Source organism: Hyperolius riggenbachi, chromosome 2 (assembly GCF_040937935.1).
Source record: "Hyperolius riggenbachi isolate aHypRig1 chromosome 2, aHypRig1.pri, whole genome shotgun sequence".
NCBI classification, from domain to species: domain Eukaryota; kingdom Metazoa; phylum Chordata; class Amphibia; order Anura; family Hyperoliidae; genus Hyperolius; species Hyperolius riggenbachi.
Genome location: NC_090647.1, coordinates 249,381,735 through 249,400,385, shown reverse-complemented (window position 1 = coordinate 249,400,385; position 18,651 = coordinate 249,381,735). Strand labels below are relative to the sequence as shown.

The window sequence follows — 18,651 nt, the reverse complement described above, 5'->3', positions numbered from 1 at the left end:
CTCACATTCGCCGCAATCCTGCACGTCCATGACCGGTGAATGGGAAACAGCTGTTCCCAAACCCAATCACCATGCCTGTGATGGATCGGAGCCTGCAGCAGCGACATAAATATTCTCATTGAAAAAAAACTCAATGTAAACACTTGCTTCCATGTTCGATTTATAGAACACAGAAGTTAGTGTATCACCATCTTGTGGCCTAAGAGTAAAAATACACCCAAATACACCATTATACTATTTTACATAGAAATATGAAATACATTTTTTTTTTATTTTTTTAACACCTATCAAGCCTACCCCATAGTTACCAAAATAAAACGCTTGTTACAGAAAAAATTACATCATTTAAAAAAAAAAATAAACTACATAAATCCTTAGGGACTTTTTTAATATGTCATGAGGGTATATTACTGTTGCTTTTGTAAATAAAGGCTTGTAATTATTGTTATAGTATATGTAACAAAAAGGAAACTGAAAAAAATACACCTTTATTTCCAAATAAAATGTTATTGCCATACATTGTACTAGGCACACAATTTAAACTTTCACTATGGCAGCAGGGTGATATCTAACACCTGCTTATAGAAGATCCTCATACTCTGGACATGATGTGGCGCGTGTGACCTCATCCCCATGAAAGCAAATCCATGGGGTGATTCTGACCTGATATGCCAAGCTGATTGATCCCTATCCTATTAGAATTTGATTGGATAGTGATCAATTCCTACCATAAACGGCAAGCTTAATTTTGATTTCAGCAGAAATCGGTTAAGCATTGATTGAACTGCCAGTGCTGTACTCCTTAATGCACAAAATCTATCCAACTTCTATTCTATTGAACGGATATGTTGGAGCAATAGACCACGATCAGAAAAATCAACGTGTATGGCCGGGAAGGTCAGTGGCATGCTTTTATAATAGCATTTCAACCCTAAAGACCTGCAAACAAGATGGATCAATTTAAAAATTAAATGGAGCAGAATATAATATGCGTTAACCACTTCAGTACAACAGGTTTTTTCCCCTTCAAAAACAGAGCAATTTTCACATAACTCTTTTCCCATTCATTCGCCAATAACTTTATCGCTACTTATCTCACTGAAATGATCTATATATTTTTTGCTGAACAAACTAGGCTTTCTTTGGGCAGTACTTTTTGCTAAGAATTATTTTATTTTATATGCATTTTGCAGGGAAGAAGAAGAAAAACAATGAAAAAAATCACAATTTCTCAGCTTTTAGCCATAGTAGTTATAAAATGTGCTATTGTAGATGAAACACACATTTTATTTTTCCATTTGTCCCGGTTATTACAACATTTAAATTGTGTCCCTAGCTGGTTCCTAGTACAGTGTATGGCGATATTTTATTTGGAAATAAAGGTGTATTTTTTCCGTTTAGTGTTTATTTTTTATTCTTTTTATCCTAGAACATTAGTTACAAGCCTTTATTTACAAAAGCAACGTTTTTTTTTTTTTGTTTGTTTTTTTTTTATACCCTCATGACATGCATATTAAAAAAAAGTCCCTAAGGTAACCTTTTATGTAGTTTTTTTAATTATGTAATTGTTTTTTTTAAACATGTTTTATTTTGGTAACTATGGGGTAGGGGTCGAAGGAGTTAAAAAAAAAATGTATTTAATTTTTCTGTGTAATCTTGTATTTGGGTGTGGTTTTACTTTTTAGCCACAAGATGGTGCTACACTAACTGTGTTATATAAATAGACGGAACCAAGTGTTTACAGGTGCTGTTTAGGTTGGTTTTGTTTTTTGTTTTTTTGAAACTAGAACTTGCACTGCTGCCAGAAGTTCTGATTCATCACAGGCACGGTGATCGGGTTTGAGAACAGCTGTTACTCATTCCCCGATCACAGAGGGACAGGATTGTGGCAAACGGAACAAACGCGACAATCGTGAGCTGCGGCGGTAGGTAAACAGTACACATATCTACGCCCCTGAGCCTGAAGTAAAGTATACTGGGGCGTAGATATGTGTTGCAAGGGTGCTGAAGTGGTTAACATGCCTCATCTTTTGCTAATGTTTTGGAGATCACTGTCTTTATTGTACTCCTTAATAAATATTGGCTAACTAGAGAAAATAACTTGTTTATCTGAAATGATAAATGTGTGTTTCATTTTTAGGTATTGAGCTGAAGCATCTGTGTCTGGAATACATGACTCCCTGGTTGTTAAACCTTGTCCGGTTCTGTAAACTCACTGATGATGCAAAGAGGCAGCGTGTTAATGCCATCTTGGACAAGCTAATAACCATGACCATTAATGAGAAACAAATGTATCCTTCCATTCAAGCAAAAATATGGGGCAGTCTGGGGCAGGTAAGCCACTCATTAACGTCTAATTATTATTATTTGTTGTATTTATAAAGCGCCAACATATTACACAGCGCTGCACAGTAGATAAATGGGTTAACATACAAGGTAGGACATACAGGAAACTCACAACAAAACAAGATCATGCAAATGATTTGATAACAGTACAGTGTCATAGGTCAAATTATAGACTGTTCTAGTCCACAAGAGGGGTGACTGACAGTAAGATTGCATAATCAAGCTGGAAACACTAGGGAGGGGGCCCTGCCAGAGGCTTACAATCTAAAGGGTAATACTATGTAAATTTCATGTTACTATGAAACTAATATCATAGTAACATGACATTTACCTTGTTCTGCCATTACATTTCTGCATTTTTACTGAATGGACTATTACTATTTTCTGTTTCTATAACACCCAACATCTTCCAATCATAGCGCTGTACATGGTACAAAACAAATGCTGTACATATATGGGAAGGTCAAAACACTACAATTAGGACATCCAGCTCAAGTGCAAAGTCGTACATAGGTGTTGTGTGGTTTTAGACCTCACCAGCGCGGGTATATATTCAGAAGGGTAGGGGAGAGCAGGTGCGTGCCGGCACTGTCAGACCATGGCAGAAATGGAGGCAATGGATTGTAGATAGGACAAGTGATATGTAGCCTGCGATTCCCTTTGCTTCCTGTCAGCGTGCTCAGGATCAAAGATATAGAAGAGTTCAATAAACTGTAATGACAAAGTGAAACATGCGGCACTGCTGACAACGGTGTTTAGTCATGCGACCATGCTTAACATCACTTACGGAAGGATAGTATAAAACATGCTGAAGTCCTCCCGGCCAGGTTCAATAAAGTGCATATCTCCTACCGTGCATAGTAGAGGGAGGCGGGTAAATACTCATATGATAAAATAAAGCAGAAGCAAACATTAGGGGGAAGTACCTGCCCTTGTGAGCTTACATTCTAGAAGGTAGTGAGGTAGAGACAAAGGGGTTAGCAGTTGAGGCCGTGAGTTTCCAATGCTAGCTATGACAAATTATAAACTTGTCTGAAAAGGTGTGTTTTAAAGGACACATCCGAGGATAAAAAAAAGAGATCTACTTATCTGGGGCTTCCTCCACCTCCTGGCAGCCGATCTGTCCCTTGCCGCAGTTCTGGTGTCCCGGGATCCCCTTCGTTGGAGATGCCGTCCTCGCCATGTCGGGATCTTTTGCGGCTGTGCGCGGTTGTGCCACTCGTGATTGTTCTCACATGGCCTGCAGTGTTTTGCGCAGGCGTTTATAAATCTGCATATTACAATACTAGTTACCCTAGTTTTCCAAAAGACCTGAGAACGAGTCTTGTGGACATTTTAAATATAGCTGCTGTTACTTAATACATGGCGGTCATTCCTTCACTACAGGTGATCTGTCAAATGTGAATTACATACGGTCACAAATTCCTTCAGATGGTTGCTCACATACAGTTGTGTATCAATATAACAGAAGTGTTTTGACCTTTCAATAGCTGTATAGTTTAATCGTTATAGTTTATAGTTTTAGCGTTAACACTCGTGAAACATAATACTGTCAGCTGTACTAAATATTGTTTGAACTTATTTGCTATAAAAACAAATGGTCACTTTTTCTTTTGAAAATACCCAGTCAGATTTAGAGAGAGCCCGAGGTGGGCTCAAAAAATATTTAAAAAAAAAAGTAGGCTACCTGATCCGCAGGGCTGACCGGATCAGGTAGCCGCAAATAAACGCTGCTTCGGTGGGCTGCAATGGCCCACTTTCACTTGCTTTGACCCCTGGGTCACGACGCTGCGCTGAGAGACTGTGTGGTCTCTCATATCGTGCAGGGAGGTGGGGAAGTGGCAGGAGGCGTGGCCAGAGGAGAAAAAGGAAACCCTGTAAGAACGCCCCTGGCGGGCATTTTAAACAGGGAATTCCTCTCCCCTCTATTTACCTCCAAGTTAGCGAGAAATCGTGTACCTCTGCTAGGGGAGGGGGCTATAGCGCGGCGGTGGGGCAGGGGGCAGATAGCAGGCGTTGGGGGACACAGAGCCATGTCATTAGGCAGAGAACATGGCTCTGTGTTCCATCTGCCCCCCCCCCCTCTCCCCAAAAGATCCACCTCGGGTTCTCGTTAAGTTTATTTTTGTTTTGGTTTTTACCTTCCTAGAGCTAGATTTTGAATGTAATTTAGAAGGATCAAAATAGAAATATTCCCTTTAGTGTTTCAACCTGTCTGCTTTGATATTGCCTTCCGCACATTTTCTTTAATAAGACCTTTTTGTAGCATATACATGGTAGGGTACATGACCTAGTACCGATTAGACATTTGCAGAGAATGAGATGACTGCTCTTACATCACAATATTTTATTTTTCTTTATAGATCACAGATCTTCTGGATGTTGTTCTTGACAGCTTCATCAAAACTAGTGCAACAGGTGGACTGGGATCAGTTAAGGCTGAAGTTATGGCTGACACAGCAGTTGCCTTGGCTTCTGGCAATGTCAAACTGGTTTCTAGCAAGGTTTGTTTTCTTGTGGATCACCTGTAGTCTAGAGAGAGTTCATGGTGTAGATAGAAGGCTTTTTGGTTTCTTGCCATTGTTGATCATCCGAGATGGTTGTGAGATGTGTAACATGCTGAGTTGTTGAAAATATTTACCCACTCAGATTTTAGCAATCGCCCTCACTGATAAGAAATTACAGCCATAAGACTCAATCAGAAGAGAACAGCTTCTGAGTGCAGGTAATGGATAACAAGTTTATATATTTTAGCTCTGGGACATGGAAATACTGTCATTGAGCAGATAAAATGAAACATTTAAACAAAACTGATAATGGTTTAGCCAAACCAGTAAGAAATAATACTGTATATACTAGAGTATAAGTCTAGAAATTTAGGTCTGATTCATAAAAGCATAGGTGTTGACTTATACATGAGTCACGGGCAACACTGAGCCTACTGAGTTGTGTGTACGAATAGTGGCATTCCCATGTGCAGCACTTTTCCCTGTGGCAAGTGATACTTTGTGGAAAGGAAATGCCAAGAGAAAACAGGTCTTTAAGTCCTGACCACAAGAATTAACAAGGAAAGGGGCAGGGGGGGATACTGGGCTGCATAAAAGGGAGTGAATATTTGCAGCACTTGGGGGGCCTGGAGGAGGTATTAGCTGCACTTGAGGGGGAGGGGGGGGGACTTAATGGCTGCAATACTGTATGCAGTGCAGGCATTAACCCCTCCTGAGCCCCAAGTGCAGCCATTAACTTTGCTGGGTAGACTTATACTTGAGTCAGTAAAACATTGCAGCTTAAGAGGGTTGCATATTGGAGTCGACTTATACGCGAGGTTGTCTTGTATTTGAGTATATACAGGTATATAGGAGAATCTGCTCAAGTGAGTGGTAAGAGTTTTATTTATTAAAAAACTTTGATGTGGACAGAGACATCGAAGTTCTACAACCATGTTTGAATAATGTAGACTCTCCTTTAACCACTTAAGTACCAGTGGTCTCTGCTCCTTTAAGGACCAGAGACCGCTGGTACAGAAACTGCGGAATCCTGACGAATTGCCACACATACCCGCCGTCACCGCCGCATGTCAGGAACCTTAGCCACCCACTCTGCCGTCTCTATAACTGCAGAGTTCCTGTAAGCTGGTCAGGAGCTGCTTTTATTGGCTCCTGACCGTGTCTTTCAATGTAAGCCAATGAAATCGGCTCCTGACTGGCTCACAGGGCTCTGCCCTCATAGAGACAGGCAGAGCCTGTGAGCTGCGACGGGACACGGCGGGAATTCAGAGGCGAGATTGGCGGGAGCAACGAAAACGGTGGATGCGCACATCAGCGGTGAGTTGAAATCTATCTTGGTCCTTATTAGTTAAAGTATGTGTGGGGAAAAAAAATCATTTGTAGGAGTAGGTGGATAGATGCACTTATTTCATCAGTAAATGTTCACTTTGGACTCACAAAAAGGTATCCAGGTGAGACTTATTTAATTATTTTATGATGCCAAAACCAGACACAAGGTGCATCTGTTTATTTTCTACCATTTTTTCATATCTCTTTAATCACAGGCTGCCACTGACAGTTATGCTATGCTATCAATCTGAGAAGCTGCAAAAATGATTATTTATTTTGTTTTAGGTGATTGGAAGGATGTGCAAAATAATTGATAAGACCTGCCTGTCTCCTACTCCTACGCTGGAGCAGCACCTCATGTGGGATGATATTGCCATACTTGCCCGTTACATGCTCATGCTGTCCTTCAACAACTCCTTGGATGTGGCTGCCCATCTTCCCTACCTCTTCCATGTTGTCACGTTATTGGTGGCAACAGGTCCTCTCTCTCTTCGAGCTTCCACACATGGACTTGTGATCAATATCATTCACTCTTTGTGCACCTGCTCACAGTTACATTTCAGTGGTGAGTTGTTGTTTGTATGTCTTATGCTTTGTTATTAAATTTTCCTGGCTTTATTTTTAAGGTTTGTTATTATGCAGTAAAAAAATAAAATCTGTATTTATAGATCTCCCACTTCATCCACAATGCCTTAGAGAGTACATAGTCATGTCATTAGCTGTCCCGAGAGGAGTTCAGTCATAGTAGTGAGCCCATTAGCGGTTTTTGGGGTGTGGGGGAAAATCAGAGCACCTACATAAAACCAACACAAACTCCACTTGGATTGTGTGCAGGCCAGAAACTAAACCAAGGACTGTGAGTTTGGAGTGCTAACCACAATGCTCGCATACAAAAGCACAATCATAATACAATCATACAAGACAGAGCAGGAAATTCATAATACAATCATACAAGACTCTGCTCTGTCTTGTATGACACTATGCCAGTGTGCACATCAGTCCTATTTATTACTACAACATTTGAGAAAAGCCATATACTGTACAGTGGTTTGCAAAAGTATTCGGCCCCCTTGAAGTTTTCCACATTTTGTCACATTACTGCCACAAACATGAATTAATTTTATTGGAAATCCAATTTTATTGGAAAGACCCATACAAAGTGGTGTACACGTGAGAAGTGGAACGAAAATCATACATCATTCCAAACATTTTTTACAAATAACTGCAAAGTGGGGTGTGCGTAATTATTCAGCCCCCTGAGTCAATACTTTGTAGAACCACCTTTTGCTGCAATTACAGCTGCCAGTCTTTTAGGGTATGTCTCTACCAGCTTTGCACATCTAGAGACTGAAATCCTTGCCCATTCTTCTTTGAAAACAGCTCCAGCTCAGTCAGATTAGATGGACAGCGTTTGTGAACAGCAGTTTTCAGATATTGCCACAAATTCTCGGTTGGATTTAGATCTGGACTTTGACTGGGCCATTCTAACACATGGATATGTTTTGTTTGAAACCATTCCATTGTTGCCCTGGCTTTATGTTTAGGGTTGTTGTCCTGCAGGAAGGTGAACCTCCGCCCCAGTTTCAAGTCTTTTGCAGACTCCAAGAAGTTTTCTTCCAAGATTGCCCTGTATTTGGCTCCATCCATCTTCCCATCAACTCTGACCAGCTTCCCTGTCCCTGCTGAAGAGAAGCACCCCCCGAGCATGATGCTGCCACCACCATATTTGACAGTGGGAATGGTGTGTTCAGAGTGATGTGCAGTGTTACTTTTCCGCCACACATAGTGTTTTGCATTTTGGCCAAAAAGATCAATTTTTTGGTCTCATCTGTCCAGAGCACTTTCTTCCACATGTTTGCTGTGTCCCCCACATGGCTTGTGGCAAACTGCAAATGGGACTTCTTATGCTTTTCTGTTAACAATGGCTTTCTTCTTGCCACTCTTCCATAAAGGGCAACTTTGTGCAGTGCACGACTAATAGTTGTCCTATGGACAGATTCCCCCACCTGAGCTGTAGGTCTCTGCAGCTCGTCCAGAGTCACCATGGGCCTCTTGACTGCATTTCTGATCAGTGCTTTCCTTGTTCGGCCTGTGAGTTTAGGTGGACAGCCTTGTCTTGGTAGGTTTACAGTTGTGCCATACTCCTTCCATTTCTGAATGATCGCTTGAACAGTTCTCCGTGGGATTTTCAAGGCTTTGGAAATCTTTTTGTAGCCTAAGCCTGCTTTAAATTTCTCAATAACTTTATCCCTGACCTGTCTGGTGTGTTCTTTGGACTTCATGGTATTAGTGAGGAAGAGATCTCAGACATCCTCTGTCGTCTCCGCCAGACAACCTGCGACCTGGACCCTGGACCAACTAAACATATGCTGAAATGCCCTGACCTGCTTGGTCCAGCATTTCACAAAATAGTAAATTGCTCTCTGCAAGCAGGGAGGTTTCCTACCTCTCTAAAAGAAGGAATCATCAAGCCCCTTCTTAAAAAACCTTCCATGGATCCAGATGCTATGAGCAGCTACAGACCTGTCTCCAACCTCCCCTTCTTAGGTAAAGTTATTGAAAAGGCTGTCTATCTGCAACTTGAAACCAGGCTGTCAGTAAACAACATCCTGGACCCTCTACAATCTGGCTTTAAGAAACACCACAGCTGTGAAACAGCCCTCATCCAAGTCTGCAACGATCTGCTCATGGCAAGGGACAGAGGGGAATGCTCCATCCTAATCCTGTTGGATCTCTCAGCTGCTTTTGATACAGTTGACCATGAAATCCTGCTTAACAGACTGCAGGAGTACTGTGGCATCAGTGGATCAGTCCTCCAGTGGTTCAGATCATTCCTGACTGACAGAACACAGAGAGTATGCCTAGGACCTATAATGTCCAAACCTGCACCTCTACAATTCGGAGTGCCACAAGGATCAATCCTATCCCCTCTGCTGTTTGCAATCTACATGTTGCCACTCGGTACACTTATCCAACGACATGGCCTGACGTACCACTGCTACGCCGATGACACACAGCTATACCTGTCCTTCAAACCTGGTGGAACAGACCCTACCCCAAAAATAAACTCTTGCTTAGCTGAGCTTCAGGCATGGATGAATGATAACTGGTTGAAACTGAATGCTGACAAAACTGAGGTCCTGTTTGTCCAAAGCCAGTGCCCGCCATCAAAACAGCTCTATCCTAAAGCAACACCAATCAGGATTGGGAATTCAGACATAAACAGCTCCAACCTTGTGCGCAGCCTTGGCGTACTAATCGATGGGGAGTTGAGTTTCAGAAACCAAATTTCATCTGTAGTTAAATCTTCCTTCTTTCATCTGAAGAACATTGCAAAGATTAAACATCTGATTCCCCCAGAGGATCTTCAAACCCTAGTCCACGCCTTCATCACATCACGGCTGGACTACTGCAATGCCCTTTATGCTGGCCTCCCCAAAAAGGACCTGCGTCGCCTGCAATTAGTGCAGAATGCTGCTGCCAGATTGCTAACAAACCAGCCTCGCCACTGTCACATTACACCGATCCTTCGCTCACTGCACTGGCTACCAGTAGAATGGAGAATACTCTTCAAGATTGGACTGCTGACATTCAAATCCCTGCACAATTTGGGCCCTGGATACATGAAGGACTTGCTGAAGCTGCACCACACCTCTCACAACCTCAGATCAGCAAGTTCTATAAACTTGGTCACTCCCAGAGTGCACCTCAAAAAATCTGGAGACAGAGCCTTCTGTCATGCTGCCCCTACTCTTTGGAACTCCCTACCACACCCAGTAAAGACAGCACCATCCCTGGAGCTATTCAAATCCAGACTGAAAAGCCACCTGTTTAGCCTGGCATTTCCAGATTTATAAAATTCTTCCTCTGTACCACGATGGTCGGAGCCATGCTTATGCGCTTTGAGTCCCACGGGAGAAAAGCGCTTTACAAATGTTATTTGTTGTTGTTGTTGTTGTCATGGTGTTGTTGCTCGCAAGATTCTCTTAGACAACCGCTGAGGCCGTCACAGAGCAGCTGTATTTGTACTGACATTAGATTACACACAGGTGCACTCTATATAGTCATTAGCACTCATCAGGCAATGTCTATGGGCAACTGACTGCACTCAGACCAAAGGGGGCTGAATAATTACGCACACCTCACTTTGCAGTTATTTATTTGTAAAAAAAAATGTTTGGAATCCTGTATGATTTTCGTTCCATTTCTCACGTGTACACCACTTTGTATTGGTCTTTCACGTGGAATTCCAATAAAATTGATTCATGTTTGTGGCTGTAATATGTCGAATGGGGAAAACTGCAAGGGGGCCGAATACTTTTGCAAACCACTGTATATGTTTTCAGTACACAGCACTGCTGTTCACAACTTGTATTCAAACATTTTCAGCAGTGTACCCATTTGAATGTACCCATTTGAAAGTGCATTATTTTCAGGGCAATGCTAGGTATCCTTTAAGGATACATTTATTATTATTATCATCAAAACCCTTTTTGTTTTGTTTTTGTACCTGCAATTTGGGCTGCATCAACTTGGACAGGCGATTAATGTTCCCAGGTATCTTACTAATCCGCAAAAGCTTGTTGTCATAAGTGCAATTGTTTTCTTTTTGTGTTTGTCCACAGAGGAAACGAAGCAAGTGTTACGATTGAGTCTTACAGAGTTTTCCTTGCCCAAGTTCTACCTGCTGTTTGGAATCAGCAAAGTCAAGTCTGCAGCAGTGATTGCTTTCCGGTCTAGCTATCGAGATCGCTCCTTTTCCCCTGGCTCATATGAAAGGGAAACGTTTGCTTTGACATCTTTGGAAACCGTTACTGAAGCACTTTTAGAAATCATGGAGGTAAAGTAATATATACTTTTATTTAGAGGGCATATGTGTTTTTAGTTCTATTCTAATTTATGAAACGACACTTTCATTGAAAATTGTTACATTGTTTTATTTGCCGTGTCAGGTAAAGATATTCTTTCATTTCAATTTGTAGAAGTTAGGAAATTCCAATAATAGCTGAAATGGAATTTGCAGTATTGCATTTCCTCCTAGCATATTTTCAGGTGAGAACAGGCTACAACTGAAGTGTGGTGCAATAGATTACTGTCCTGTCAAGGTACACAGACAGTTTTCTTGCTAGCCCAGACTTGGGCTTTAATTTGCTAATAACGCACACACCGTAAACTGAACTGGAGCCGATGAATGAGATGTAAATGCAAATTATTTTGCTAATTGCATGCAGCTTTGGATTTGACCAATTCATTGCGGCTGCTGCTGATTTAGATCCCAAGCTGCTTGAAATTGGCAACAAATTTTGTATCAACTTTAAAATTAGCGTTTCATTAAACTTATCGATGCACTTTAAATCTGTCACGTATACAGTTTAAGCCATGACAAAGGGCTTACCACTGCCCAATACGTGTCAGCTTTCCTTGTGATGTCTCTATTTTGAATAAAGTTATAGAGTGATTTTACCCCATCTTGTCTGAGTGGTCCATTTACTGCATATATATCCAGCGTTAAAGTGCACCTAAAATGAGTAGTCTCCGGTTTTATATTCCCCCTGAGCTACCTTGAGGCCGCTTGGTCCCTTGCCCTCTCCCCGGGCCACTCCTGTAATGGCCAAATGCTCTGTCTGAGTCGCACATGCCCCTCCTAGTGTATGCCCCCCATCACAACCCAGCAGCCAAGAGCACTCTGTGCCTGTGCGGTAACTTTAAAGCCGATGTCTTCAGTTTTAGAAAAATTCAGGTATGCAGTAAAACATCCAGTGTTGACACAGTACTGCTCTGAATACACTATGCTACTGAACTGGTGGCAATGACTAAGTCCAAGCCTTCTTTTAATGTACACTTAAAAGCGCACCATTGGCTATGCAGTGCAGGAATCTGTAAAGCACATTCAGAGTAGGGCATTAGTGTTTCCTGAATTCATGAGAGGTTCTGCATCATAGGGCCCTAACATATCAGAAAACGTTTTGCTGGTCTTTTTAGTTTTTAAAAAAGAACACTTCCATTGACTTGTGGCAAAATTGGCATAATCTTGTTTTTTTTTTGTTTTTTTTTTAAATCCAGATTGTGCAGATTTTACAGCGCTTTAAATGTATTTCATTTGAAGCGGTTTTAAAAATAAAAACAACCCGCAAAATGCTGTCTGGTGTGTCAGGGCCCATACATGCATTAAAGTACTTATCTTTCCTAATGATCCTATGATATTAAGCAGCTTGTATAATTCTAGGTGTGTGTTCCTAAAGCTCCATTGAGATTCTCAGTAATATTTATACAAAACTATCATTCTTCATAGTTTTGGGCTGCCTATTATGCAAGCGCATGATTTTGAAGTCTGTTTAGGTTCTTTTCTTTGAAGAGAATGAGTGGGAGCAAACTGATGTCGCCTGTGGCGGAAAATAACAGTAACAATTTGGGATGGTTCATCATGCATGATTGCTAATGAGCATTTGGTAGATGCACCTAAAACCACGGCAAGCAATTGTTTTAAAGTGATCACTGCCGAAGCCTGCTATGAGGAGCGAGAGACAACCGCTCTTGCTCCTATTCTGCTCAGCCAATCCGCCCCAGAGGGAGACTTCCGTGTGTCAGGCTGCCTATGCTGCGCAACGGCAAGCATAAGCTGGAGGAGGGCGCGTCATGATCCTTCCCTTCGGCTCCTGCTTCCGATGCATTCAGGAGCAGTGACGCGCCCTCCTGCAGCTTATGTTTGCCATTGCGTAGCAATGGCAGCCCGACACACGGAAGTCTCCCTCTGGGGCAGATTGGCTGGGCAGAATAGGAGCGAGAGCGGTTGTCTCTCGCTCCTCATGGCAGGCTTCGGCGGGTCACTCGCTGTATAGTGCGCTCTGATGTGGGGGAACATGAAACTAGGATAATGCACTGCCGCACTGTAAAAAAGGAATCCCCTCTCACGTAATTAGCTGCCCCATTACCCATCGCCGTCAGTGTGTCAAATGCCGTCTATAAGGTATATTTTTTTTAAAAAAGCTACACTGCACAGCAGAAAGATATGCTGTTTTCGCACAGACTTTTGTTGCAATTTTGAGAAATATTGGACAATCGGAGAGGAACAGAGGTGTGGGAGGGGAAAACAGGAGGGAAAGAGGCTTTAACCAATCAGGCTGCAATTTGTTAAGTCTGAGAGGATAGTAAAGAAGCAAAAAAAGACAACCCAGCATGCTCTGCAACTTCCTTTGTGTGACAATGTACCAAATAAGAGTCAGGTAAACTGGGGAATGATCATTTATCAACAAGAAAAGTAATAGTGATTTTTAACTTTTGGATTGCCTGGTTAGCATCCTTATTACTTGTTTGCCAGATAAAAATAAATGATTTTTTATATTATGCCTGACAGTGACACTTTAACAGATACAGCTTACGATCTGGTACAAACAGGCAAATGCATTTGATGTGTTTTATGCCGAGCGGTTTCTCAGTTGTCGATACAACAGGTGGAAGGTTAATGGACCCTCGGCACCGAAAAGTGGCATTTTGTGATATCTCAAGTAGTTAATATGATTAATTATAACCATTAACAGCTAATAGATAGACATGGCATTTTGTTATCCTAGTTTACCAGGTATTCTCGGAGTGTGCTTCATATTTTGATACTGGTAGTTGGTGCACAAATGTTTTTCTATGAGTCATGTCATTCTACAAGTGACTTGTCTATCAAATGCTGCACTGTAAGTTAAAATGTTCCACCCCTTCACTCTCCAGTTTAGTCAATGGTTGCTCAACTGATGCGTTCTAAGTACCCTCAAAGCATCCATTGTCAGTTTTGCATTAAAGTGCAGTAAAGCAGAAACTATACACAAAAAACTATACATGACCTTGTGGTGCTGTATTTTTGTATAAGAAAAAAATCTCAGATGAAAAAACTTTCAATAATTCTCTAGTCAGTATCCAATGTTTTAATAACCACCTGTTTTGGTTTTTTTACCCCCTTAGGCTTGCATGAGAGATATCCCAACTTGCAAGTGGTTGGACCAGTGGACTGAGCTTGCTCAGAAGTATGTCTTTATGATTACTTCAAAGCCATTTATTTAATGGTTAATCCTTTTGGCTTTGCATTTTCTTAGTACATACTTTTGTCTCTACCCAGGTTTGCATTCCAATACAATCCTTCATTACAGCCACGAGCACTTGTTGTGTTTGGATGTATAAGCAAGCGAGTATCTCATGGACAGATAAAACAGATTATTCGAATTCTGAGCAAGGTGGGAATTTTTTTTTTTGCTATATTTGTGTTCTACGGCTCTGAAAAGAAAGGTGCTTGTCAGATAATATGGAGGTCACATTTTCATATACTTGCAAATAGTTAAAGGATGCCACATCCTGTTATTTTCAGAGTCAATGTTTACCTTAAATTTCAGCTATTAAATCTGTAGAGTCACACCTTCAGCTTATGCTCAGCTGTACTATTAATCACCAGCTTTCAAATATTAATTGTTTGGTGGTTTCAATTCACAATTTTGAAGAGATGTATGCATATATGAATGCATTATACTGTACGCGTGTTGTTTTTTTCCTTACAATATGGACATAATGGCTGCCGGGGCCGAGAATTAGTCAGACCACTATTGCGTTGTTCTCCCCCCACCTGTGGGAATTTGCTCTGTCGCACACCTTTCATTATCCCTCCCCTACATAGCAACAGATATGTCACTAGCCAGGAGGCTGATGATGCTCTGACAATGCTCTGTCACCTGGCAGGTATCAGTAGCAGACCTCTTAGGCGATAAAGATACCTCACAGATCTCCCCCCCCCCTCCCCTCGCCCCCACCACCACCCCATGTGTACAGGGCTTTTGCTGCATGGCCTTGTGCAAGGCTGTCTCCTGTAGTGATAGGGATTCAATCCCTCAGATGGCAGTTCAGGGCTGAGTGTTGTAGAGGCACTTCTGTAGCCTGCAGGTACACTTGCTATGTAGGGGAGTGGAGGGATGGCATGGCAAGGTTAAAGAGAACAATGGCCTTGGCTTGCACTCGGAAGAGATTATCCAGCAGTCCTGTTCTCTTCCAACTTATCTGCGCCACCGTACCCTCACGAGATTCCTTCCAGAGGCAGCCCCAACAAGCCGAGAATCATCTAGCATGTATACGAAGCCTTACTTTCCTATCTGATAAGATTATGCAGTTCCTCACTGTAGCAGTAAGGCATTGAATAGTTGTTGAACTGAGTAATGAAGCTCCACAGCATGAAAGAGGTCTAAGTCACTCAACACCTGACTGGAAAAATATTTAAGTTCTATTTAAATATATTACACCTGAGGCAAAGCTACTCAAGGTAAGCACAGAGGTATATTTATGCTAGATCAACATACCTATGTGTGTTTTCCATACCCCTTTCCCATCTCTGAAATCGCTCCTTGAAAAATGTGGCTTTCAGCTAAAGTCAAAATTTTAAACAGGAGCAGTCAGACTACGTTAGGTAGATGTGCTTTTGGTTAGGTATACTTAAAGTGGATCTGAGATGAACTTCTACTCATTGCATAATTGTGTTCCTTTCCTATAGCTTATAGGGCATTCCTCAAGCCAAATACTTTTTTATTTTTGTTTTAATACTCTTAATTCCCTATAAACTAAATAAGCCCCACCCACAGTTTTCAGAGAGCCTTGGCAGTAGCAAGGGCTCATGAGAGCTCAGTCTGGGCAGGAGGAGCGGGAGGTATTACTAGCCAGAGATTTCAGAGGCAGAGGGGAGGAGGGTGGGATTAGGTTGTTTTCAGTCTGAGTGTTGATGGGGCAGATGAGCCTGCCTCTGTGTAATGTTTACAAACAACATGGCTGCTGTCATTGTATCACAGGAAGAAATAATCATATTCTATTAAAGCAGTATGCAGACAGATAAGCTGTTTAAACCAGCTAAACTGTACATAAGATATATATATAGACAAGTTACTTGTTATAGTTAGTTTTTCATCTCGGATCCGCTTTAAAGGTGATAGGCAGAAATACCAGTAGTAATAAGAGGCAATGATAATAGTATTTCATTTCAGCTTCAGTTATCTGTCATTTCAGATATCCTTTGAAGTAAAACTAAAGCGAAATAAGAAAAAAAAAAGTCCGATATTTGCCTATGAAGAGAGCCTTCCTGTCATCATGGTCCACTCGTTCCAGCACTGCCACCCCGTTTCATGTATTTGACCAACAGGTTGAATACTCTTTCAGGGATCCATACTGCGCATGCTCGACCACACTCTCACAAGCACTGGCGCATGTGTGGTGTGTCATGTGTGGTGTCTTACCCTGCTCCTGCACAAGTCCCGGCGGCGTTCATTACTATTTCCCCTCCAGGTCCACATGGATGGTTGGGAATGATGTAACTTGGCTTCCAGCTATTGCTGGTGCCGAATTACAGTGTTTTAAAAGTAACTTTAGCTCCGTCTTCTGACGGCACTGAAGTTATTCACTGTGCGCCACTATAGTCGTAATTCCTATTAAGGCATATGGTGGTGCCGGCTGCACCCAAATCTCTGCTGCTTTAACAGCGCTCGTGTGAGGTACGTAGTTGTCCATCTTCAGAAGCACTCAGAGACACAAGGGCTCCTGGAGGCAGCAAATTTAAAGCCGGAACAGCGCTGCAATGTGGGCACCGTCAGAGGAACAGGAAGGCTGTGTATCAGGATCCAGAGTCTTTCCTCTCCATATGTATAAGATTTTCATTTTTTTTTCTAATTTCCCTACAAATTTGCTTTAAAGGGGGAAAAAGGTCTTGATATTATCTGTACAATTTAATGTATACAGCTTATAAATAAAAAAAAAACCTTTTTTTCCCTCTCTCTCATGACCTCAAGAATGGTTGAATTGATCTGCAGCCCTGTTAATACAATCTGTTATATCTGTATTTTGTGCTTCAGGGGTTAGAAAGCTGCTTGAAAGGACCTGACAACTATAACAGCCAAGTACTGATAGAAGCCACTGTGATAGCACTAACCAAACTGCAGCCACTTCTGAATAAGGTAAGGCTCTTTGTCATGTGTAGTTTCTGCCAAATGGCTGACTTGATGTATTTCCATAATTATTCCCACATTACATTCAAAGTGACATGTAACCTGATATTATTTTGTGTGTTAGCAATTTTGCTTAAAACTTCCTGTGTTATGGTGCATGAAGAAACCGCAAGACCTTGTTCACCCTCACTTTTTATCTTCACACATACTCTTTCCACTAGCCTTGCTAAGCAAGATAAACAAATGAAAAAATATCTCCAATATACCTTAATGTTAGGGAATTGGCAGTCGTCAAATGGCCAGCCCTACTTTGTGTGTTCCCATAATGGCACGGCGCTAGTTGGGAGATTGAAAGCTGCATTATCCAAACGCCTCAAATCGCTAGCCATGCCACTTTCCTATTGCCTTATTATAAGCTGAGTAACAGCTTAGCCACATGCCACCCTGTGGCCTGATTGGATGCTGTGGTATATGTTAGCTTGACCACACCTCCCTTCCTAGAAGACAGAATGGTCATGTGACCAACCTAGTTTTGTAAAGATGTTTTTAGTTACTAGAGTTAGAAGGCGATAAAGTGATAGTTGAATAGAAATACATACGTTAGACAGTACTACTAAACCCTGGGTGGAAGATTGTTTAGCAGTGCTAAACTTGTTGCCACTAGTCCTGCTATTTTTGGTCTCTTGCATTTAGCAGGGTTTTTTTCTACACTGCTACATCACACTGTCACAGTAATAGCAGATGTGGTACAAAAGTCAAATAACTACTTTGAAAAGCAGTTTAGGAGAACTGTTTATATATTCGGAAGGGTTGTTTACTAAAGATTAGGTCCCAGGCATAAAGGGTTTAAGGTCAGGCAATATGTGGTGGGGCAAGGGGAGCTTTCAGTGTTCAGGCCCTAATTGTTTGAGTTCCTCAGAACCCCTCTATTCCCATTTACAAAACTCGCCTTCTGTGCTGGAGTCTTCTTCCCCTTTTCTCTTCGTCAGGGACATCTGCCCTTTTCTAAGCCAGTTAATATTTGGCAAGCAAAACGCACGCTGCACATTTAACACTTCCGTTGGTGCCTGCTTCTCACGTGTCCACTCCAATCAGCACACTTTAATCCTGATGGACATGCATGTGATTGAGGCCCAGGGGATTGGCAGGGGTTTGTTCACTCAGCAGACATTAATCAAGGGTTCAAAGGTATGTATACAGTATGCTAACGCTTGTCATTTCTGCACTGGGTAGGAGGATAGCTGCAAGATGAAGGGGCCTTTACACATACTGGTGTGTCACTGCTAGGGGTTGGCTTAGTATAGCACAGAAGAGGCATTACATATGAGTGGGTAGAGGGGAAAGGCACTTAATCATTGGAACCTGGACAGTATTCCTCTTCTCACTGTGCCACGGCCAGGCAGAATAGATAAGTCAGTGATAGGTCAGCTGGAGAAAAGATCAGAGAAATATTGGAGCATGAGGGGAGAACTGAAGTAGATCTGGATAAGCCATAGAATAAAGCTGGACTATGG

The 18,651-nt window shown here is 41.8% G+C and overlaps 1 protein-coding gene across 5 annotated transcripts in view; it reads left to right on the top strand.

Annotated features, from left to right (window-relative positions):
* Nucleotides 1-18,651, top strand: part of NF1 (neurofibromin 1) — a 343,136-nt gene that overhangs the window by 254,093 nt on the left and 70,392 nt on the right. For all 5 annotated transcript variants that reach the window (XM_068268482.1, XM_068268483.1, XM_068268479.1 and 2 more), the window contains 7 exons: nucleotides 2,141-2,334; nucleotides 4,710-4,850; nucleotides 6,468-6,747; nucleotides 10,808-11,022; nucleotides 14,133-14,194; nucleotides 14,287-14,401; nucleotides 17,045-17,146. In XM_068268482.1, coding sequence (XP_068124583.1) covers nucleotides 2,141-2,334; nucleotides 4,710-4,850; nucleotides 6,468-6,747; nucleotides 10,808-11,022; nucleotides 14,133-14,194; nucleotides 14,287-14,401; nucleotides 17,045-17,146 — 1,109 coding nt within the window. The remainder of the gene's footprint in view (nucleotides 1-2,140; nucleotides 2,335-4,709; nucleotides 4,851-6,467; nucleotides 6,748-10,807; nucleotides 11,023-14,132; nucleotides 14,195-14,286; nucleotides 14,402-17,044; nucleotides 17,147-18,651) is intronic.